This window comes from Heliconius melpomene, chromosome 10 (genome assembly GCF_056956725.1).
Source record: "Heliconius melpomene rosina isolate 202511_hmr_F chromosome 10, ASM5695672v1, whole genome shotgun sequence".
NCBI lineage: Eukaryota > Metazoa > Arthropoda > Insecta > Lepidoptera > Nymphalidae > Heliconius > Heliconius melpomene.
This window is the reverse complement of record NC_140398.1, coordinates 5439647-5456283: the sequence shown is the minus strand read 5'-3', so window position 1 is coordinate 5456283 and position 16637 is coordinate 5439647. Positions and strand designations below refer to the sequence as shown.

The window sequence follows — 16637 nt, the reverse complement described above, 5'->3', positions numbered from 1 at the left end:
CTCGATTCCCGCTAGAGGAAATGAAGTATTTAATATTTTCATTTTCTTACCCTGGTAAAGCGTGCCGTTGAGCCTACTCAACACGCAATGCCTCCAGAATTCGGCTGAGAATGGGGAATGGAAGTGCCTTAATGGGAATGGGGTTTCCCAACACAAGGTGCCCGCCCTATGACTACCTTGCGATGTGCGGAATACAAGATGAAACTAAAAAACGACGCTATAGTACTACAGTTGAGAAGTGACTGGCTGGTAGTTGAGAACGATGTGGTATTTGATGCATTTTGACAAACTGGCGAGGGGTTGCCCCTATGGTGTATTTCTCTATATGATCATGTCTTTACTCCTTAGTCGTTAAGATGAATCGTTCGTTGATTTTAACATAAAAATCGATCAATTTCGTTACTCTCTACAAAGCCCCATAAAAACATGCATATATTAATTCATACATACATAATATGTACATAGACTACTAAACACTTACCTTATTTGCGTCGCGCAGTCGGGTAAAATAAAACTAAATATTATTTATTGTATCTATACGTACGAGTATATAAGATAATTTATATAGTTTATAATATCATGAAAGATCAAACGGTGAAACGCGTTTGCTTTTAAACAGTTTTAACCCAAATTATGGTCTAACTGGGTCAATTTCTTGGTGCTAGTAAAATGTTTGATTATCGCTCGTCTATCATGTCTATTAATTAAATGTTTGTAATATACGTGTTATATTTTAAGCTATATTTATGTTATTTTGTTTTATTCGAAGATAGTAATTTTTTTAGCATCTTTCTAAGTCAACGCAATCAAAAGATACGAGCATTTGCATGAAAATCGACACCTAGTCAAATCTATATGACACTTGCCGTAGACTTACAGTTTTGAAATGGCCTGAAGTGAGAACTTACAATATGAAAATACGAAAATTTTATTATAATAATATAATATTTTTAACACGAAAATTGAAAATTTATAGGTATTTCATAGAAAAAGAAATATAAATGTATAATTGTAACTCATTTGATACAAAATGAGTACATATGCCCGTAAACTTAAGTTTGTCTACTTTTATAAGTTGTACTTCCTGTCGGAAGATTCGGTGGGCGAATCCGACTCGCAGTTAACCGGCTTTTTAAATAAAAGTAAAATATTTTACACCTCTTTTTATTGTATATAATGCTTAAGATATAAAAAAGTTATCTAAGGTTAAGCGAGTAGGAACTTGTCATATCCTCTACGCACTTCATACGACCGATTGATTATCCACGCATAATTATTATCATAGTTCCCATACAAATTGCTTATCACATTTCCCTTACAAATTGCATATATAAACTTGTATACATGTTTCAACGGTCCATTTGTCTAGTGGTTAATGATTCACTGTTGAAATAGTGGTCGTAAATTCAAATCCTAGTCACTTTATGTACTAATAGTTGAAATAATTAGTTTTTTTAGCGTCACGCTGTAACCTGCATATAGCAGGATAGGCAGAGAGAAACTAGTGTTAAGACATTTGCCTCGACCCCAGAGCGAAAAAATTAAAATATTAAATATTTAATTTCCTTGAGTGGGAATCAAACCCACAATTACATTATACTTAGGTAATTATATTCGCCGTATTGGTTGTCGTTCCAAAGTAGTACACAGTTTGAGTTGACATCTGGCCCTTGGCATGTATTACGTAGCAATGAACTCATTTTGTATAGGTCACGTCTGTAGTACAAGTGCATTGAACTGGCCTTCAACTTTTTACACTGTCAACCATTAAGGGAAATTTTGTAGTTTTTTTTATTGTTTATTAGTCTGGCTGTAAACGTGACGGTTGTAGGTTCTATTCCCACTTGGGAGAATAATTTGTTTTCGTTTGCCTGATCTGGTAATAAGGCAAATAGTTTGAGTTCTCGCCGCTCAACACACATAATGTTCCAAAAATTGGGCGGTGCGTGGAGAACGGAGTATCTTGACACTAGGTTCCCTCTACGTACTTTACTATATGCGTGAAGTTTAGAAAAAAAAATATTATGGTATAGGTATAGAGTGCACCATGAAAATAAAACTAAGTTCTTCACTTTCTTTTGACCAATTTGGAATAATTTTTCATATATTTATATTTTTTATGTTTTATGAAACTGTAAGTTACAAATTTGTATTTCTTTAGTCGGTTAGAAATTACACAATATCATTGTCTAATGTCAAACTAATAGTCTTCACATTTCAATGAGGTTTCGTGCGCTTAAATAATATGTCAAGGAACTAACCCTTCTATTGAGTGTGTTTATTGAACAAATCAGAAACTACCAACCTTTAAATTTATCTAAATTTATCGACCTATTAAGATCTACATTTTTGATAGGTATGCTTGTTAATTTTCTCACATATTGAAATATAAAATTTTGTTTACAGAACAGCACGCCTATGTGGGAGGAGTTTATATCTAAGGCGACCAAGCTTCATTCTGCATTAAAGTAAGTGTTATAGTTAAATACTTGCTTAAAATATATTCTTGAGTACTTCGTCATCGTATGCCAATACTGACAAATTTTTTGAACTTTGAACTTAAAATCGACAATTAAAAAACCTCATTAACGCGTATATTTAGTCTTTTAAGTTTACTGTATTTTTATAGTAGATAGTATTTGTCCCCTGTGGTAATTTCCTTTAGGTTGCATTAGGTGATAGCAATAATGCGTATTGTGTATTTGCTAACTAAATAAAGGCAGGTGTTCGTGCTTGGTATAATAATAATAAGTTTATTTAGAAATTAAACAGGGAGCAAATTATATCCATTTAATATAATATAGAGACTAGTGGCTGGCCGTAACCTCGTCCGCGTGTACTATAAACCGTTAAATCCTGTTTTTCCCTGTCTCCCCTTAGTAATTTCGAGAAATCTTTTCTTAGTGCTTTCCTATAATCCCCAAGGAACCAGCACGCATGTATAAGTAAAATAATGGATTCATTTATGATCGCAAAAATTGTCGTTTTAAGTATAGTTATAATATAAATTTATGTTTTATATTTTACAGGTCGGCACTGGTAGCGATCGCCGCTTTCTTAGATGCCTTTCAAAAAATCGCTGACGCAGCTACAAATGCTAGAGGTTAGTAAATTACTTTAGACATTAATCATTACAATTAGTTCATTTATAATGTTACAGTTTTTCAGGGTTAATATCAATTTAAAATTAGATTTGTATTTATTTTTTATAAATACTTATTTTGCTAATATATGATTTTTTTATTTTATGGTTATCAGAAGAACCATAAAATGTCAACTTTAATCAATTTGTAAACGTTCTAGATTTGAAATTAATAATATACTTGATATTATTTCTTTTTTACGCCTTTTTATATGTGCTTGTTACGCTTATCCAGCAGTTAGTGTCAATAATAAAGAATATCTTAAAAAATGTATAAAAATATACTTTATTCACTTAAAATAAACTTACAGCTATGACGTATTCTACTGTTATTTACAAATTGACATAAATGTATTATATTTATAATTAACAATATATTTTACAAAAGTTTTTGGTTTGAGATAATTCATCAAGTTGATAAATATCAATTATTATTGTCCATTTATCACAGATTCTATCCAAGGCATGTATTCGTATACGTTGGTGTAAACTGCAGGCGCGCCTGCCGTCCCGCAGAACCTTAGACCGTAGCTCACAACGCCTGCAACGTACACTCTCTGTTCATATATGTACATCAAAGGACCTCCGGAATCTCCTTCGCAAGAGTCCTTGCCTCTTTCACCTCCAGCACAAATTTGTGCTTTAGTTATTTCAAAACTTTGCGTGTCTCTACATAGGTCTAAGGGCACGTATGGGACGTTCACTTCTGATTTTATGTCGATGAGCCGGCCGTTGTCGGTGCCCCAGCCAGCGAGAGTGAAAATGGTTGATCGGTTGAATATCGATAGGAAATTCGTGTTAGGTAGGCAGATGGGTTTGATGAAATCTGAAATTAATCGAATATTAATTAGTATAGAATATGTAGTCCATTATCGTATACTTGGCCCGTACCAAAGTTTATTTACAAGATTTTTTCTATATTTTACGTAGACTCAATTATTAGTTAATGGGAATAAAAGTAAATAAATGTGGGTAGCAATAATTTCGAGAAAAATCAATATTAAATTTACTAAATCTAAATTTACAATAATGTCTATATTTTTTATAATTATACAATTTTATATATAAAACTGTGTAGAATAGAATAGTGATGTACGAAGTGTAATCCACCATTGTACATACCGGTATATTCGACGTCAGTAACCATTTTAACAATTCCAATGTCGTGCCAGCGAGTGGTTCTATTGTAGCCGGGATGTCTGAAAGTGCGTTCCACTTTGACTCTAATTTGTCTTATTTTATCAAAACCGCCGCCGTCCGTTGCGACCACGTCGGTAGGAAATGTACGTTTGTCGTACTCCGCTAACCGTATATATTTACTGAAATATAAAGCAACTAACATGTTAACGTATAAACTCATGTTGTCTGTCTATATGTACGCTGAAGCGTTTAACTGTAAATACGACAGTTGAGGATTCTATTCCCACTCGGGGAATGAGTTACTTTCGTTTCCTCGCTCTGGTAACAAGACAAAGTGCGTTTAGTTCTTCCATTCAACATGCAATGTTTCGAAAATTGGGCGGCAAGTATAGAACGGAGAGTCGAGATCGTGATCTATTCACCAAAATACATCCCTATAATATTATTGCATTGCAATGACCGAACTTTACACGGTATAGATGCGGATCCATTGCAGTGCAATATTTGATTTATTTGTTTTTTGTAAACGCGATTTAGTAAAATAGAGCACGGTGCGGCGTTGAATTTCTCCAATTGACGCGCAATGTCTCTAAAACTGACGGAAGTGAAGGTCTGTCCTTAACTTCCTTCAACGCTTAACGTCAACGTCCGTGTTACAATGTCTTCTTGAACGGTATGAGGATGTGTAAAGCTACAAAAGTATATGAATTTACTTACGGGTCTGCGTTTGCTCCATGGATACAATGTGCCGCTGTTAAAACGTATCTCGAGTTTATAAGTGAACCACCGCAATTTGTGGCATAATCATCTATATCTTCACTTTGTCTGCTGTTTATTGGGTATTCTAGGAGAGCCAGCCAAGGGTACTGGTCTATTCCCGTTTCTTTTCCACCTGTATAATAAATACGTATAAAATTGTTACGAGTAGTTATCTTTTTAATGTTATTAACATATTTATCTAAATGTATAATAATTTGAAATATGGTATCCTTGGTGTATCTGTCTGTTAGAAACACGAACGCGACTGTCTCAACACTAACTTCTTTTTCTCTTACCCCGCTGTATACGAGAGATATATGAATATAAAGCTTACCTGATATTTTATTGGTGCTTCCAACATCTATTCCACACTGTACATTATCATTGTTACTAAAGCTCGGTAATTCCCGTATAACATCAGGACCGCCAGTTAGTGTCGGAAGTATACCAGTTAACATGGTGTATGGATTATTTTTCGTAGGTGCAGTTGTGACGTTTTTTACTCTGTCGTAAGTTTTTGAAGACGTCTCTGGGAATATCACTGGACGTGCAATGAAATTTGACCATAGGTTTGCAGTTGGACAACAGACCTGAAATTGTAAATAATTCTGTTAACTAAAGTATACATTTTTCTGAAAGCGTGACAATGTTTGTTTTTTATTGTGGGTTCGATACCAGGGTCTGGTGACAAGACAAAGTTTTGAATTTCGCCACCCAATGTTTTAATAATTGGGCGGTGCATGGGGAACGGAGTTTCTTAACATTAGGTTCCCTTTGTCTGTCTAACATTAGGTTACCCTGCTACATGTGAAACGGCATTAAGCTAAAGAATTATTCGTAAAATTACGATTAATATATAAATATATAAAAAATAGTTTACATAGTAACACTAACAAGTATTAATCATTTGAAATATATTTTTTTAATATGTTACAGTGATATTTGCGATTTTCAATATTTCTAACAATTATCAACATTCATGTAATAAATAATTAGTTTTTTCTTAATTGTTAATTAGTTACTAATACTCTATAAGGAATTAGTGAATCATACATTTAATTCTTTTCCTTGTCCTTTGCTTCTGTATGTAATACGCAATACGTCATACACGTGAGGGAAAAATAAAGACAATTAATGTTTTAAAGTTATAATTGTGGTATATGAGTTGTTTGATGATATCATTTTAAAATATTATATGTATTGCGCAATTTTGGTTAATAGTCTCTAAACATATATTATGCATGTCTATGTGTAAGTAGATGCCTGATATACAGTCGTGGGTTCAATTCTCACTCGTGGTTTTTTTTATTTAATCCAAATTGACACATTGAGCATGCATTTTTTTTACGTTTTTTGAGCTCGTGCTGAGTTGCGTACATAGCAGGGTAGGCATACAGAGAGTAGCTGGTGTTAAGGCACTCCGTTTTCCCCACTTCCCCTGGCCCGACGAATTTTGGACGCTTTGCCGCAAATTACCGCATATTTTACTTTAAATTACAAAATTTCAGTCTTAAGTATAAATATATTTTAAAATTTATACAGTATTGTAACAAATAATTTATAGCTGTAACATTAGGAAATCGATAACAGAAAATAAATTGTAAATTCCAATATAAATGAATAACTGAATTCTTAGTGTTTCCCCGATATAATTAAGATAATGTTTGTGTTCCACCATTAAATAAGTAATGGTAGTTAAAGATTTATAAAATATAAATTTGTGGTTGTATATATATTTATGACTATACAATTATATAACCAAGCTATATAATAATAGGTCTAAAAGAAATTTAGTCATCGTGGCGTAGTGGTGTAATTCTCTGTACAGTTAGTTGTATACACATGTGCGCGAGTGAGTCACTAAGTTAGCTTAGATCAAGATTAAATGTTACCTTAATATAAGGTGCATCCGAATCCCCGCAAAGAGATTGCTGAAAGAATAAGTCTTCATTTGTCGTCTTGTGATGTTTCTTATCGATATCCAGTAGAGGAGGACACTTTATTAATTTGATACAAGTGCCCGCGCCGCCGTTTGGTACTTTACAAATATTATCTGTGAACAAAAGAGAAGAAAATATAATAAATATCATAACAGCAATATTTGTTTAATTTTAAACGTTCTCTCGACTGAGCAATGAACCAACGATCATGGTATAAATGCGTGTAGAGTTAGGTAGGTACATTTAAAATGCGTCACTATGGTTTCATTTATCAAGGTGTTACTTAGTTTTATTGCAATTTCAGCTAGTAACTGTTAAAAATCTATAAATACATACTTTAAAATACGTATTCTTTTGCTGAAATTAAATATGGCAAATGCAAGAATGAACCTATTTTTTACAGAAGTATAAATATTAACAACAATGACTTAAGTAGTGATTGATTATAATTAATTATAACTTATTCTAATAATCAATTTAATTATGAGGAAAGTCTTGTACAATGGCATGGTAGTTGCTACACGTGAACCTAATGATGGGTTTCTTGGGTTTTTTAGGCAATGACAATTAAAACTCAGATGTAGAATTTTAATTAATATAGTAATATGTATAACTTTAAAAGTGTTATTTGCATACATAGGATAAGAACTAGAATAACTGCACTACTTGTAAACCAACAGCGCGTATTAGCTGACGATGCAAATGTAACAAAGACAAATAAAATACATTTACAAAATTGAAATATTTAAAGTACTTGCACCTATTCTCGTGCATTGACGATTCTATTACATTTATTTATTAAATAAGTAATACACACTAAGCAAACAATAATGTAAATCTAACATCATTTCCACAAAAAGCAATAAGCTATATTTTGAAATTTATTTATTATAATATTAGGAATAAATAGTATAGTAGACACGTATAAATGTTATTAAGATCTTTCAATATAATAGCAAATAAGTGAGCTAGAGTACTACTACTACTTCTTTTAAATATTCATCGCACGTGTCTGCCGTCGTGATGCACGGGCACGTGCGACTATAAACACGACGGATTTGAGTTTGATTCTCACTCGCGGTAAATATTTTATATTTTCATTTCTTCCCTCGGGTAATGAGGCAAAGAGTGGCGTAGAGTTCCACTCAATACGCAATGATTCGAGAATTCGGCGGAAAATAAGGAACGGAGGTTCTAACATTAGGTTCCCTGAATATAAAAAATATATATATTTTGCAACAAAACAAACTAACTTATTATATTTACATTTATAAAACAAAGTAACTTATTATATACTTATTTTACTTTGTATCCCGCTTTATAGCGGGATAGGCAGAGAAAACCTAATTCTGAGTGCCTTCTATTATATAGACAGTCCTCAAAATTAAATACAAACATTTATCAACTTACTCACAAACTTAGGTAGTAGTATCTAAGTCCAAAACGTAGGATTTGTATTTTTTGTATGAGTATATACTCATACATATAAGGTTACGTCTACTGTTTACATGTATATCATATGGGAAATCGTAAAGCCTTGGCATTTATGATAGTGTAAACAAGTTTAATTGAAAATTAATTATGTACCAGATTTTTATGTCAAAGCTCGCTTTGAAGACTTTTGCTAAAGATCTTTTTCTCTTAAATTTTGCTAATAAAACAGAAATTCTTGTAAACTTTATAAATAAAACTTGTAAAAACCTTGTGATATTGTTTAATGTGGGAGAATCCAACGCCGCGGTATTTCTAACATTACTATTTGTCTAACAAAACTATAATATTTTTGATATGGAATAATATATTTTTGGAATTCGAACTCATAACCTTAAGATATTATTTTATTTTTACAATATTATTTTTACAATACAATACATAATTTCTCATGTTACTACTTAATACTTATAAAAGGCCGTTAAGGTTGCCGAAAAATAGAATACTTCCTATACAACCTAATAGATGGCGCTGCACTGTTTTATGGCCAACAACAGTAACATTGCCATAAGTTATCTTTTTTTTTATAATAGCTAACTATACTTGAACAACAAAAGCTTTTGGTATTTTTTTTTCAAAAAAAAAAAAAACAATATTTAATTATATCCTATAACACTTTACGTATAAAATAATAACCAATTCATAAAAACTTACATGAATATACATTTAGAACACATAATAAGCACAAATATATGGCATTTCGTACAAGAGCCTTCATCGTATAAGGAAAATTGCTAAGCGAGTTCAACGCGAGCTCGTCCGCCGGCTAACGAGTTTTGAGTGGTGAGACTTTCGCATAATAAATATATAGTATTCTGTATCTGTGTTCTGTAGTCATGATGGATATACTCCTTGGTTATATCGGCTAGTGGTTGGTTGGTTGGCAGAAAAACCCACGTCTTTGTTTATTTTAAGTCATGATACCAAAAATGTATATAATACAAAAATTATTAATAAATTTATTGAATACTATAATAATTAAGCTACTTACTACTTTCTCTGTTTATTAATATTGTAGTTTTGCAAATAATAACATGAATAATGAATATATATTTTTTAATATTTACTAGTAAATATACTATGGTGAATATAAATAATTTTAAATATACTAATAATTTTATATTTGCACGCAATGTCCCTAAAATAGGAAGTAGATGATGAATAAAACGTATCCAGTACAGTTACTTGCCATGTCACGTGGCCATAAAATATATAAAGAAGATTTTATCATTAACTTTCTGCTTACAACAACAACTACTAACGATTAATTATATTTTTTATTCGTATATATATTTTTTAATTATATGTAAATAATTAAATGAACAAATAAATATCTGGATATCTTTGATGGGGTTGTTTGATATCAAATTAGGCAAGGCTACCTTACTTATGTTGTTATTATTAGGCAACTGATAAATAATGTGCATTTTTATAAATATCTACTTATTTATATACGTAAATGTGAAAGCAATATGTACTCGTAAGTCCATGAAACAAATATTTTTAGTAAGCAAAAATTGAACCCACGATCTCCGTTTTATAAATCAAAGTCACTCACTACGCCGTGTCATCTGTTTTTAAGCTATAAACTTATATAATTGCATATTATGTTTACCAGTAACACTTTTTAAATAAATTATTGTACGAATATTATATTCATCGTAAATCAGATACTTATTTGCATACATATTAAAATAACTTGTTTTAATATGCTAAATCAGTTGATTGTACAACTTTTGTTCTATATTTTTTACAACTCGATGGTATGCTGGTATTTTTGTACATTTAACCCATAGTTCTTTTTAACCGACGTCGAAACAAGAAGTAACTAGTTTTATATGGTGAATTTAGGCTTTTTTTAAATGTGTGTGTTAAATTTCATAAGTTTCATTTTTGTATTAAAATTTATTTAGAAGCAAGTGCTTATATCGAGATGATCTTTTCTTAATTTAACTGAAGTACCTACAAGCCACGACTAAAAAAATGTTTTAATTTTTGAGGCATTGCGTGACGGAACTCAACCCCGTGGCTGCTTGAGAGGATGTCGTTGACGGCGACCCACTTGGGTCTGGCTTGGGTTGGACTCGAACCTAGGCTTGCGGCCGCCGTCCGGGATAAGATTTAATCTGTAAAATGACATACTATAATCCTTAGTGCAAGACATCAATAGCGTGTTTTAGCTTTACGGTTATTGCGGCACAGCTATATCTATAAAAGTTCGGAGATATAAAGAGAGAGTTGAATTATTTTATTTTGTATATTCTCGTAAAGTATACGTTTAAATTGCATGCTATAAAAGCAAAAGCTCATCTTTATATACTTTCCTTGATGATAAATTAACTTTCACTCCTAAATTTTAATATAGGTATATGTCAAACAAAAAGTGATCTAATACCACTATTGCAATTTTCAATGTTTTGGTTTTCACAAACTGCCTTATTGTGACTTATTTATAGAGATATGTATATATCTAGGCGTCGCGGACTTTTTTTCAGGACTAATGATATTTAATGTTATTGTGCTACAAGGTACTTAAATACAGGACATTGTACTGTAAACTCGTTATATTGTAAACGCGACAATTTGTGGGTTTGATTCCCACGCGAGGAAATAAATTTTTAAAATTTTCGTTATGTGCAGGCTTTACCAGCCATAACGTTAATAGTTTCTATGTAGCTCACTATATGCGGCCAGAGTTACTTTGGCCACTTACAACGTGTCATACACATTTCTTATAGTTATTTCCATTTGGTAACACGGGCGAAGCCGCAAGGATGAGCTAAATGCTAATATACCTGTAGTGTACAGGATGAAAACGGTACATGTAAAGGACCTCAATTATATTTATATTAAAAAAATCTTACCGCTACTTACGACTGACATATTTAAATTTACAGTTTTTATTATTTATACACAAAAGGTCGATGTACTGTTAGTTCTAAAAGTACAACTTAAATATACATATTATATAACATTATTAATTTCTTTGGCTTCCTATATCTATATATACAGTATTGCAGTATAGACAGAGAGAATCTGGTGTAAGGACACTCCGCTCTCCAACTTTTAACCATTTTTAGATGCGTTGATTTATAAGTGGCATAACCAAATGTCGCGGCATATGTTATCAGAGTAGCTACAAAATGAAAATGTTTTTTTTTATTCTTTCGAATAGGGATTGACCAAAAACTATCATAGACATACACACACATTAGACAGAACGAGGATATGATAATATTTCATTTACCCGAGTGGGAATCGAACCCATAACCTTCGCATATACAGTCACGACCTTGTACCCCATAGACACGACGGCCCTAAATAATAATAATATATTAAAATTAATACTTATTGTGGTACAACATGTTGTAACTATTGGGGCTTTCCCGCCAGCATGTGATATTAAAAGCGTTTGTGACACATTTAATGGCATCTAAAAATAGTTTACAGTATGTTAGTTTCGGTTGTTATTTCAAGATTTACTGTAAAATAGTTTATAATCCTTATTTCTGAATTTCCATAAATTATTTTTTACTAAAAACAAACCGGCTTGAAACAATAAATTAAAAAGTATCAAAAATTATTGAAGAAAGATTTTATAATATTGAAGTCGGTGCGAAGTAAAACAAACAGGCTTAGTAATTGCGTCTGTTTAGTTGAACGTGCTAATCTCAAGAACTAATGGTTCGCATTGAAATAGAACCATTAGTTCTTGAGATTAGCCATGAAGCGAGGAATGCTGTAGGCATACTAGACGGAATGTGTTATGTGTGAGTTATTTCCATTTGACCACGCGGGCGAAGCCGCAATTAATATACGTAAAAGTTACATTTTAAAAAATGCATAAAAACCTATATGAGTTTTTAAAAGCTTTTTCTAAATATATAGGACAGTATAATTCTAACTTTTCAAAGTGTTCAACAATAATTTATAAGTTAACAGTGTCTTGTAAATTCTAAATACAATAGGTACCTCATATTTGATACAGGAAGGAAAATAGAAGTGTCTGTACTTTATGACATATTAGGGAAATTGCTTAAATTTGTTTATGACAATCCTTCATAATTATATTTGTTTACTAGCGGCCCCTCTACGGGGCTTCGCCCGCTTACTATACGAATATTTATTTTATATTATTTAAATATATTTAGGGAAAAATGGTTCAATATTTTGGTATGGTTAATTATAGTGTAATACACTCAATAAGTGGTAGTTGATAACATTCGGGTTTTTTTTTATTTTCACGCATATATTATCGTATTTAATAGAAAAAGTTTAGTTATTTCATATTTATTTAGGTTGGCGGTAGGCGTCGCCAAAAAGCCGATGCCGCTGGAATTCTACGATAAAAAGTGGCCTATATGTTGCTCCACAACTCCCATTATTTTTCTGTGAAAGCCCCATAAAAATTGATTTAGCTGTTCCGGAGATCAGCTCGGACAAACAGAATGAGAGGTAGACCGACGAAAATTTTAAAATTGTTTGTGTTTTGATATCGTATGAATAACTAACTATATGGGAACAACACTTGGGAAAACACAGATATTTTGAAATCACACGACATAGTGTTAAGATACTACGTTTCTCACTTTCCGCTGCAATTGTTGAGGTATTGAGTGACAAGCCTCAACTCCGGACTTTTGCCCCCAGACAAAAAACGGATTTAGCAGGGTTACACTCCAAGCCGACGATAAGTAACTATACTCGGTTCATATTACGTCTATTAATCATCTCCCATTCACAACATTCCTGTTTACAATATAATATATTTATTTAAGAGCACAAAGCACGTAAGTACTTTTTGTATGTGCGTAAATGAACAAGATAAAGTTATTCATTGAGTTTGAATTTAAAACGCGCGGAGCGCGTAGCCAAGTGTTTTTACAAACAAAACTGGCGAGCAGCACCGTGTGTTATTTTACACGAACCATTTGAAGCCACTTTTTACCTATTCGTAACTCAAAAACTATTCCATCTAAAGCTGTCATATTTGGCTCAAATATTTAGACCCCCTACCTGTATACGTGCATAAAATTTCATAAACACAGCTCAAACAGTTATTTAGATAATGACGTCCAAAAATCGTAAATTTTTAGGGGGGTGACTGACCTATAGACCTTAATGTTAACCAAGTTCCAGATGACCTAGAATAGTGAAATTTAGCATCCGGTTAAATAATTGGGTGTATATCAAGGGAAAAATCCGAAACTAGTATTTTTTTAATATTTTCTTATAATTTTTCAATAAATAGATTCAATTAGGAACATTTACTTATAGTGCCTGTAAAGAAATCATAGCAATCAAAGTTCATGATAATTGATTTTTAGGCTTAGCGCCTGACAAAAAAATAAGAGCAATGCATTATTTATATATATGTTGCTTTAATTTATGTCACGCGTTAGTAAATATTTTATTTGTTATGGAGACTAACTTCACTATTACTTACGTAAGCCATCTAAAACAACACGATGCTTTCAAGTATATTTTATAATATAAGATAAGATATGTCTCCATTTGTAGCTGAAAATGCCTCTAATTTATGTCCTGACAAAGCCTGCCATCATGTGGATTTCAAGGGCTTCACGTAAAAATATAAAAATATAATAAATGGATTAACATCCTTCATTATTATTTATTACAATTTAAACATATGTTTTAGTACTTATTATACTAAGAGTATTTGCATAGTCGATTAACATATTTGATATTAAATTATTATTACAATATTTAAGTACTAAGTCCTATATAAGATCCTATAAGGGTTCTGTTTTATTGCTTTCGAGGTACAGAACCCTAAAACAGAAAAAATACACTAAAAAATAAATATAAAAAAAATAATTATATTGATAGAAATATATATAAAATTTAAGAATAATGTACTATCTGTAAGGTCAGTCGTGGCACAGGGGCACAAAGTGTGACTGTTAAACCGACTGAAAACCGTAGTGAGTTCGATTCCCATTCGAGGAAATGAAATATTAATTTAAACTTATATTTCCATTTCTTCGCTCTGGTGTCGAGGCAAGGCGCGGCGGAGAGTTCCGTGACTTAACACGCAATGCCTCCAGAATTCGATGGAAAGTGGGGTTACTGAGTGTATTAACACTAGGTTTCCTCTGTCTACTCTGCTGTGTGCGGGATACAGCGTGAAGCTGATTTTATTGTTAATTTGATATATTGTCAGCCTACCAGCTATCTTAACAGAAGTAATTGTAAAGTAATTATTAACAGTAAAAATTTAAGTAATTGTTAATAAAAAAATAAGAGAAAAAAAGAGAAAATTAAAAATTACTTAAACAAAATAATACAAAATAAATAAATCCGCTTTACGATGTATCCCACACATAGCGGGGTAGACAGAGGGAACCTAGTGTTAAGACACTCAGTTCCCCTCTTTCCATCGAACTCTGGAGGCATTGCGTGTTGAGTTATTCCAACAAAATAATGAAATTAGAAAAAAATAATAACAAATATATCAGATTTCTAAACGCAGCATACATTCATTATTTTCTAATCTGACAACTGTCATTTAATCAACAAAATAAAAACTATAGTCGAGATTCATAGATAAATATAATCTATTTTCATATATAATTAAATATCGTCTTAAGAGTAATAAAACATAATATTATTGACCATAATAAAAAAGTAAATACCTAATTATATTAGTTATATTTTATTGTACGAAGGCGCTCATATTATAATGGTTTTTTTGGCCTGGGTTTCATGATTTTACTGGTTTTAGGAACACTTGTGGAAACGGCAGAGAACGAAGTCGACCTTGGGATCATATCAATTCAGATTTGTACCGTCAGCACTTAATAAACTTATTGTTTATATTTTTTCCAAGACATGTTGAACAATGAGTCGTTCAATAGAATTGCTTGTGGTTGAAACAAGAACCTTACACCGAATTGTTCCAATGCCTCCCGATGGGAGCTGTCTCTTCCATGCTATTGCATATTCTTCGTTTGAGCGTATTGATATACAACAAACTAATAAATTGCGCGAGACTATGGTAGAGTACGTATGTCGTAACTGGAATGATTTAAGTATCTACACTAGCGCTCGAAACGGGAATCCTTACTCTTCTAAAGAAGACATGCTTTGCTTAACTACGTACGGAGCTACTTCCGAAATAAAGGCTGCAGTAGATTTGTACAGTACTAGCGGACGCGCGCAGCTTCGCTTGCTTATTGCTTAGGGGTGAATTCTAATAAACTTTGAAACACGTGTTCAATAAAATATTTTTAAGAGTCTCAATTTCAAATTTTATAAAAATCAGTGGCGATTTAAAGATTTTTCTATATAAACTTTCAACCCCTTATTTACACCCCTAGGGGATGAATTAAAATAAACTACGAAACTTATGTTCAATGAAATATTTTTAAGAGTCTAAATTTCAAATTTTATAAAAATCGGTGGCGATTTAAAGATTTTTCCATACAAACTTTCAACCCCTTATTTGCACCCTTAGGGGGTGAATTCTAGAAATCCATGAAACACATGTTCAATTAAATATTTTAAGAGTCTAAATATCAAATTTTATAAAAATCGGTGGCGATTTAAGAATTTTTCCATACAAACTTTCAACCCCTTATTTGCACCCTTAGGGGGTGAATTCTAGAAAACCATGAAACATGTGTTTAATTATATACGTTTAAGAGTCTGAATTTCAAATTTTATAAAAATTGGTGACGATTTCAAAAAAACCTATACAAACTTTCAACCCCTTATTTGCACCCTTAGGGGGAGAATTCTAGAAAATGATGAAACACGTGTTCAATTAAATACTTTTAAAAATCTAAATTTCAAATTTTAGAAAAATCAGTGCCAATTTAAATTTTTTTCCATACAAACTTTGAACCCCTATTTCACCCCTTTAGGGTTGAAATTTTTCAAAATCCCTTCTTAGTGGATGTCCAGATTACGAAAGTAAACTTTTGTCCAAATTTAACGTTTCTACGCACAGCGGTTACGGCTGTGCGTGCGTCTTACCTCAGTCAGTGAGGACAAGTCCTTTTATATATATAGATAGATAGAGTAAGATAGAAGTGTATTATCACAATGGTGTCCTACTTGGTTTATTCGGCGAACAGAAATGTCCTATGAGTTTTTTATTGAGCAACTATTGAGTTTCTTGCCGTAGTAGCTTCCTATAGGAA

The 16637-nt window shown here is 32.0% G+C and overlaps 2 protein-coding genes across 4 annotated transcripts in view; one reads left to right on the top strand and one right to left on the bottom strand.

The window, feature by feature from the left end:
• The window catches only part of mim (missing-in-metastasis), a 122551-nt gene that overhangs the window by 50370 nt on the left and 55544 nt on the right, over nucleotides 1–16637 (top strand). For all 3 annotated transcript variants that reach the window (XM_085191928.1, XM_085191929.1, XM_085191927.1), the window contains exons 2-3: nucleotides 2407–2468; nucleotides 3030–3103. In XM_085191928.1, coding sequence (XP_085048054.1) covers nucleotides 2407–2468; nucleotides 3030–3103 — 136 coding nt within the window. The remainder of the gene's footprint in view (nucleotides 1–2406; nucleotides 2469–3029; nucleotides 3104–16637) is intronic.
• Nucleotides 3401–9281, bottom strand: LOC146535276 (phenoloxidase-activating enzyme-like). Its single transcript, XM_085191932.1, has 6 exons — nucleotides 9127–9281; nucleotides 6934–7094; nucleotides 5376–5631; nucleotides 5000–5174; nucleotides 4265–4461; nucleotides 3401–3968 (listed from the first exon to the last, which is right to left on the bottom strand). Exons 1-6 carry the CDS (start codon nucleotides 9188–9190, stop codon nucleotides 3574–3576), a joined length of 1248 nt encoding a protein of 415 aa, XP_085048058.1. The 5' UTR covers nucleotides 9191–9281; the 3' UTR covers nucleotides 3401–3573.

What these genes read in the sequence shown, in the direction of transcription:
- LOC146535276 (XM_085191932.1), bottom strand. Translation starts at nt 9,190, where the DNA reads ATGAAGGCTCTTGTACGAAATGCCATATATTTGTGCTTATTATGTGTT. An exon ending in TGTTCTAAATGTATATTCAT is followed by an intron (nt 7,095 to 9,126) that starts GTAAGTTTTTAT and finishes TTTTGTTCACAG; the next exon opens with ATAATATTTGTAAAGTACCA. An exon ending in CATGGAGCAAACGCAGACCC is followed by an intron (nt 4,462 to 4,999) that starts GTAAGTAAATTC and finishes TTTATATTTCAG; the next exon opens with TAAATATATACGGTTAGCGG.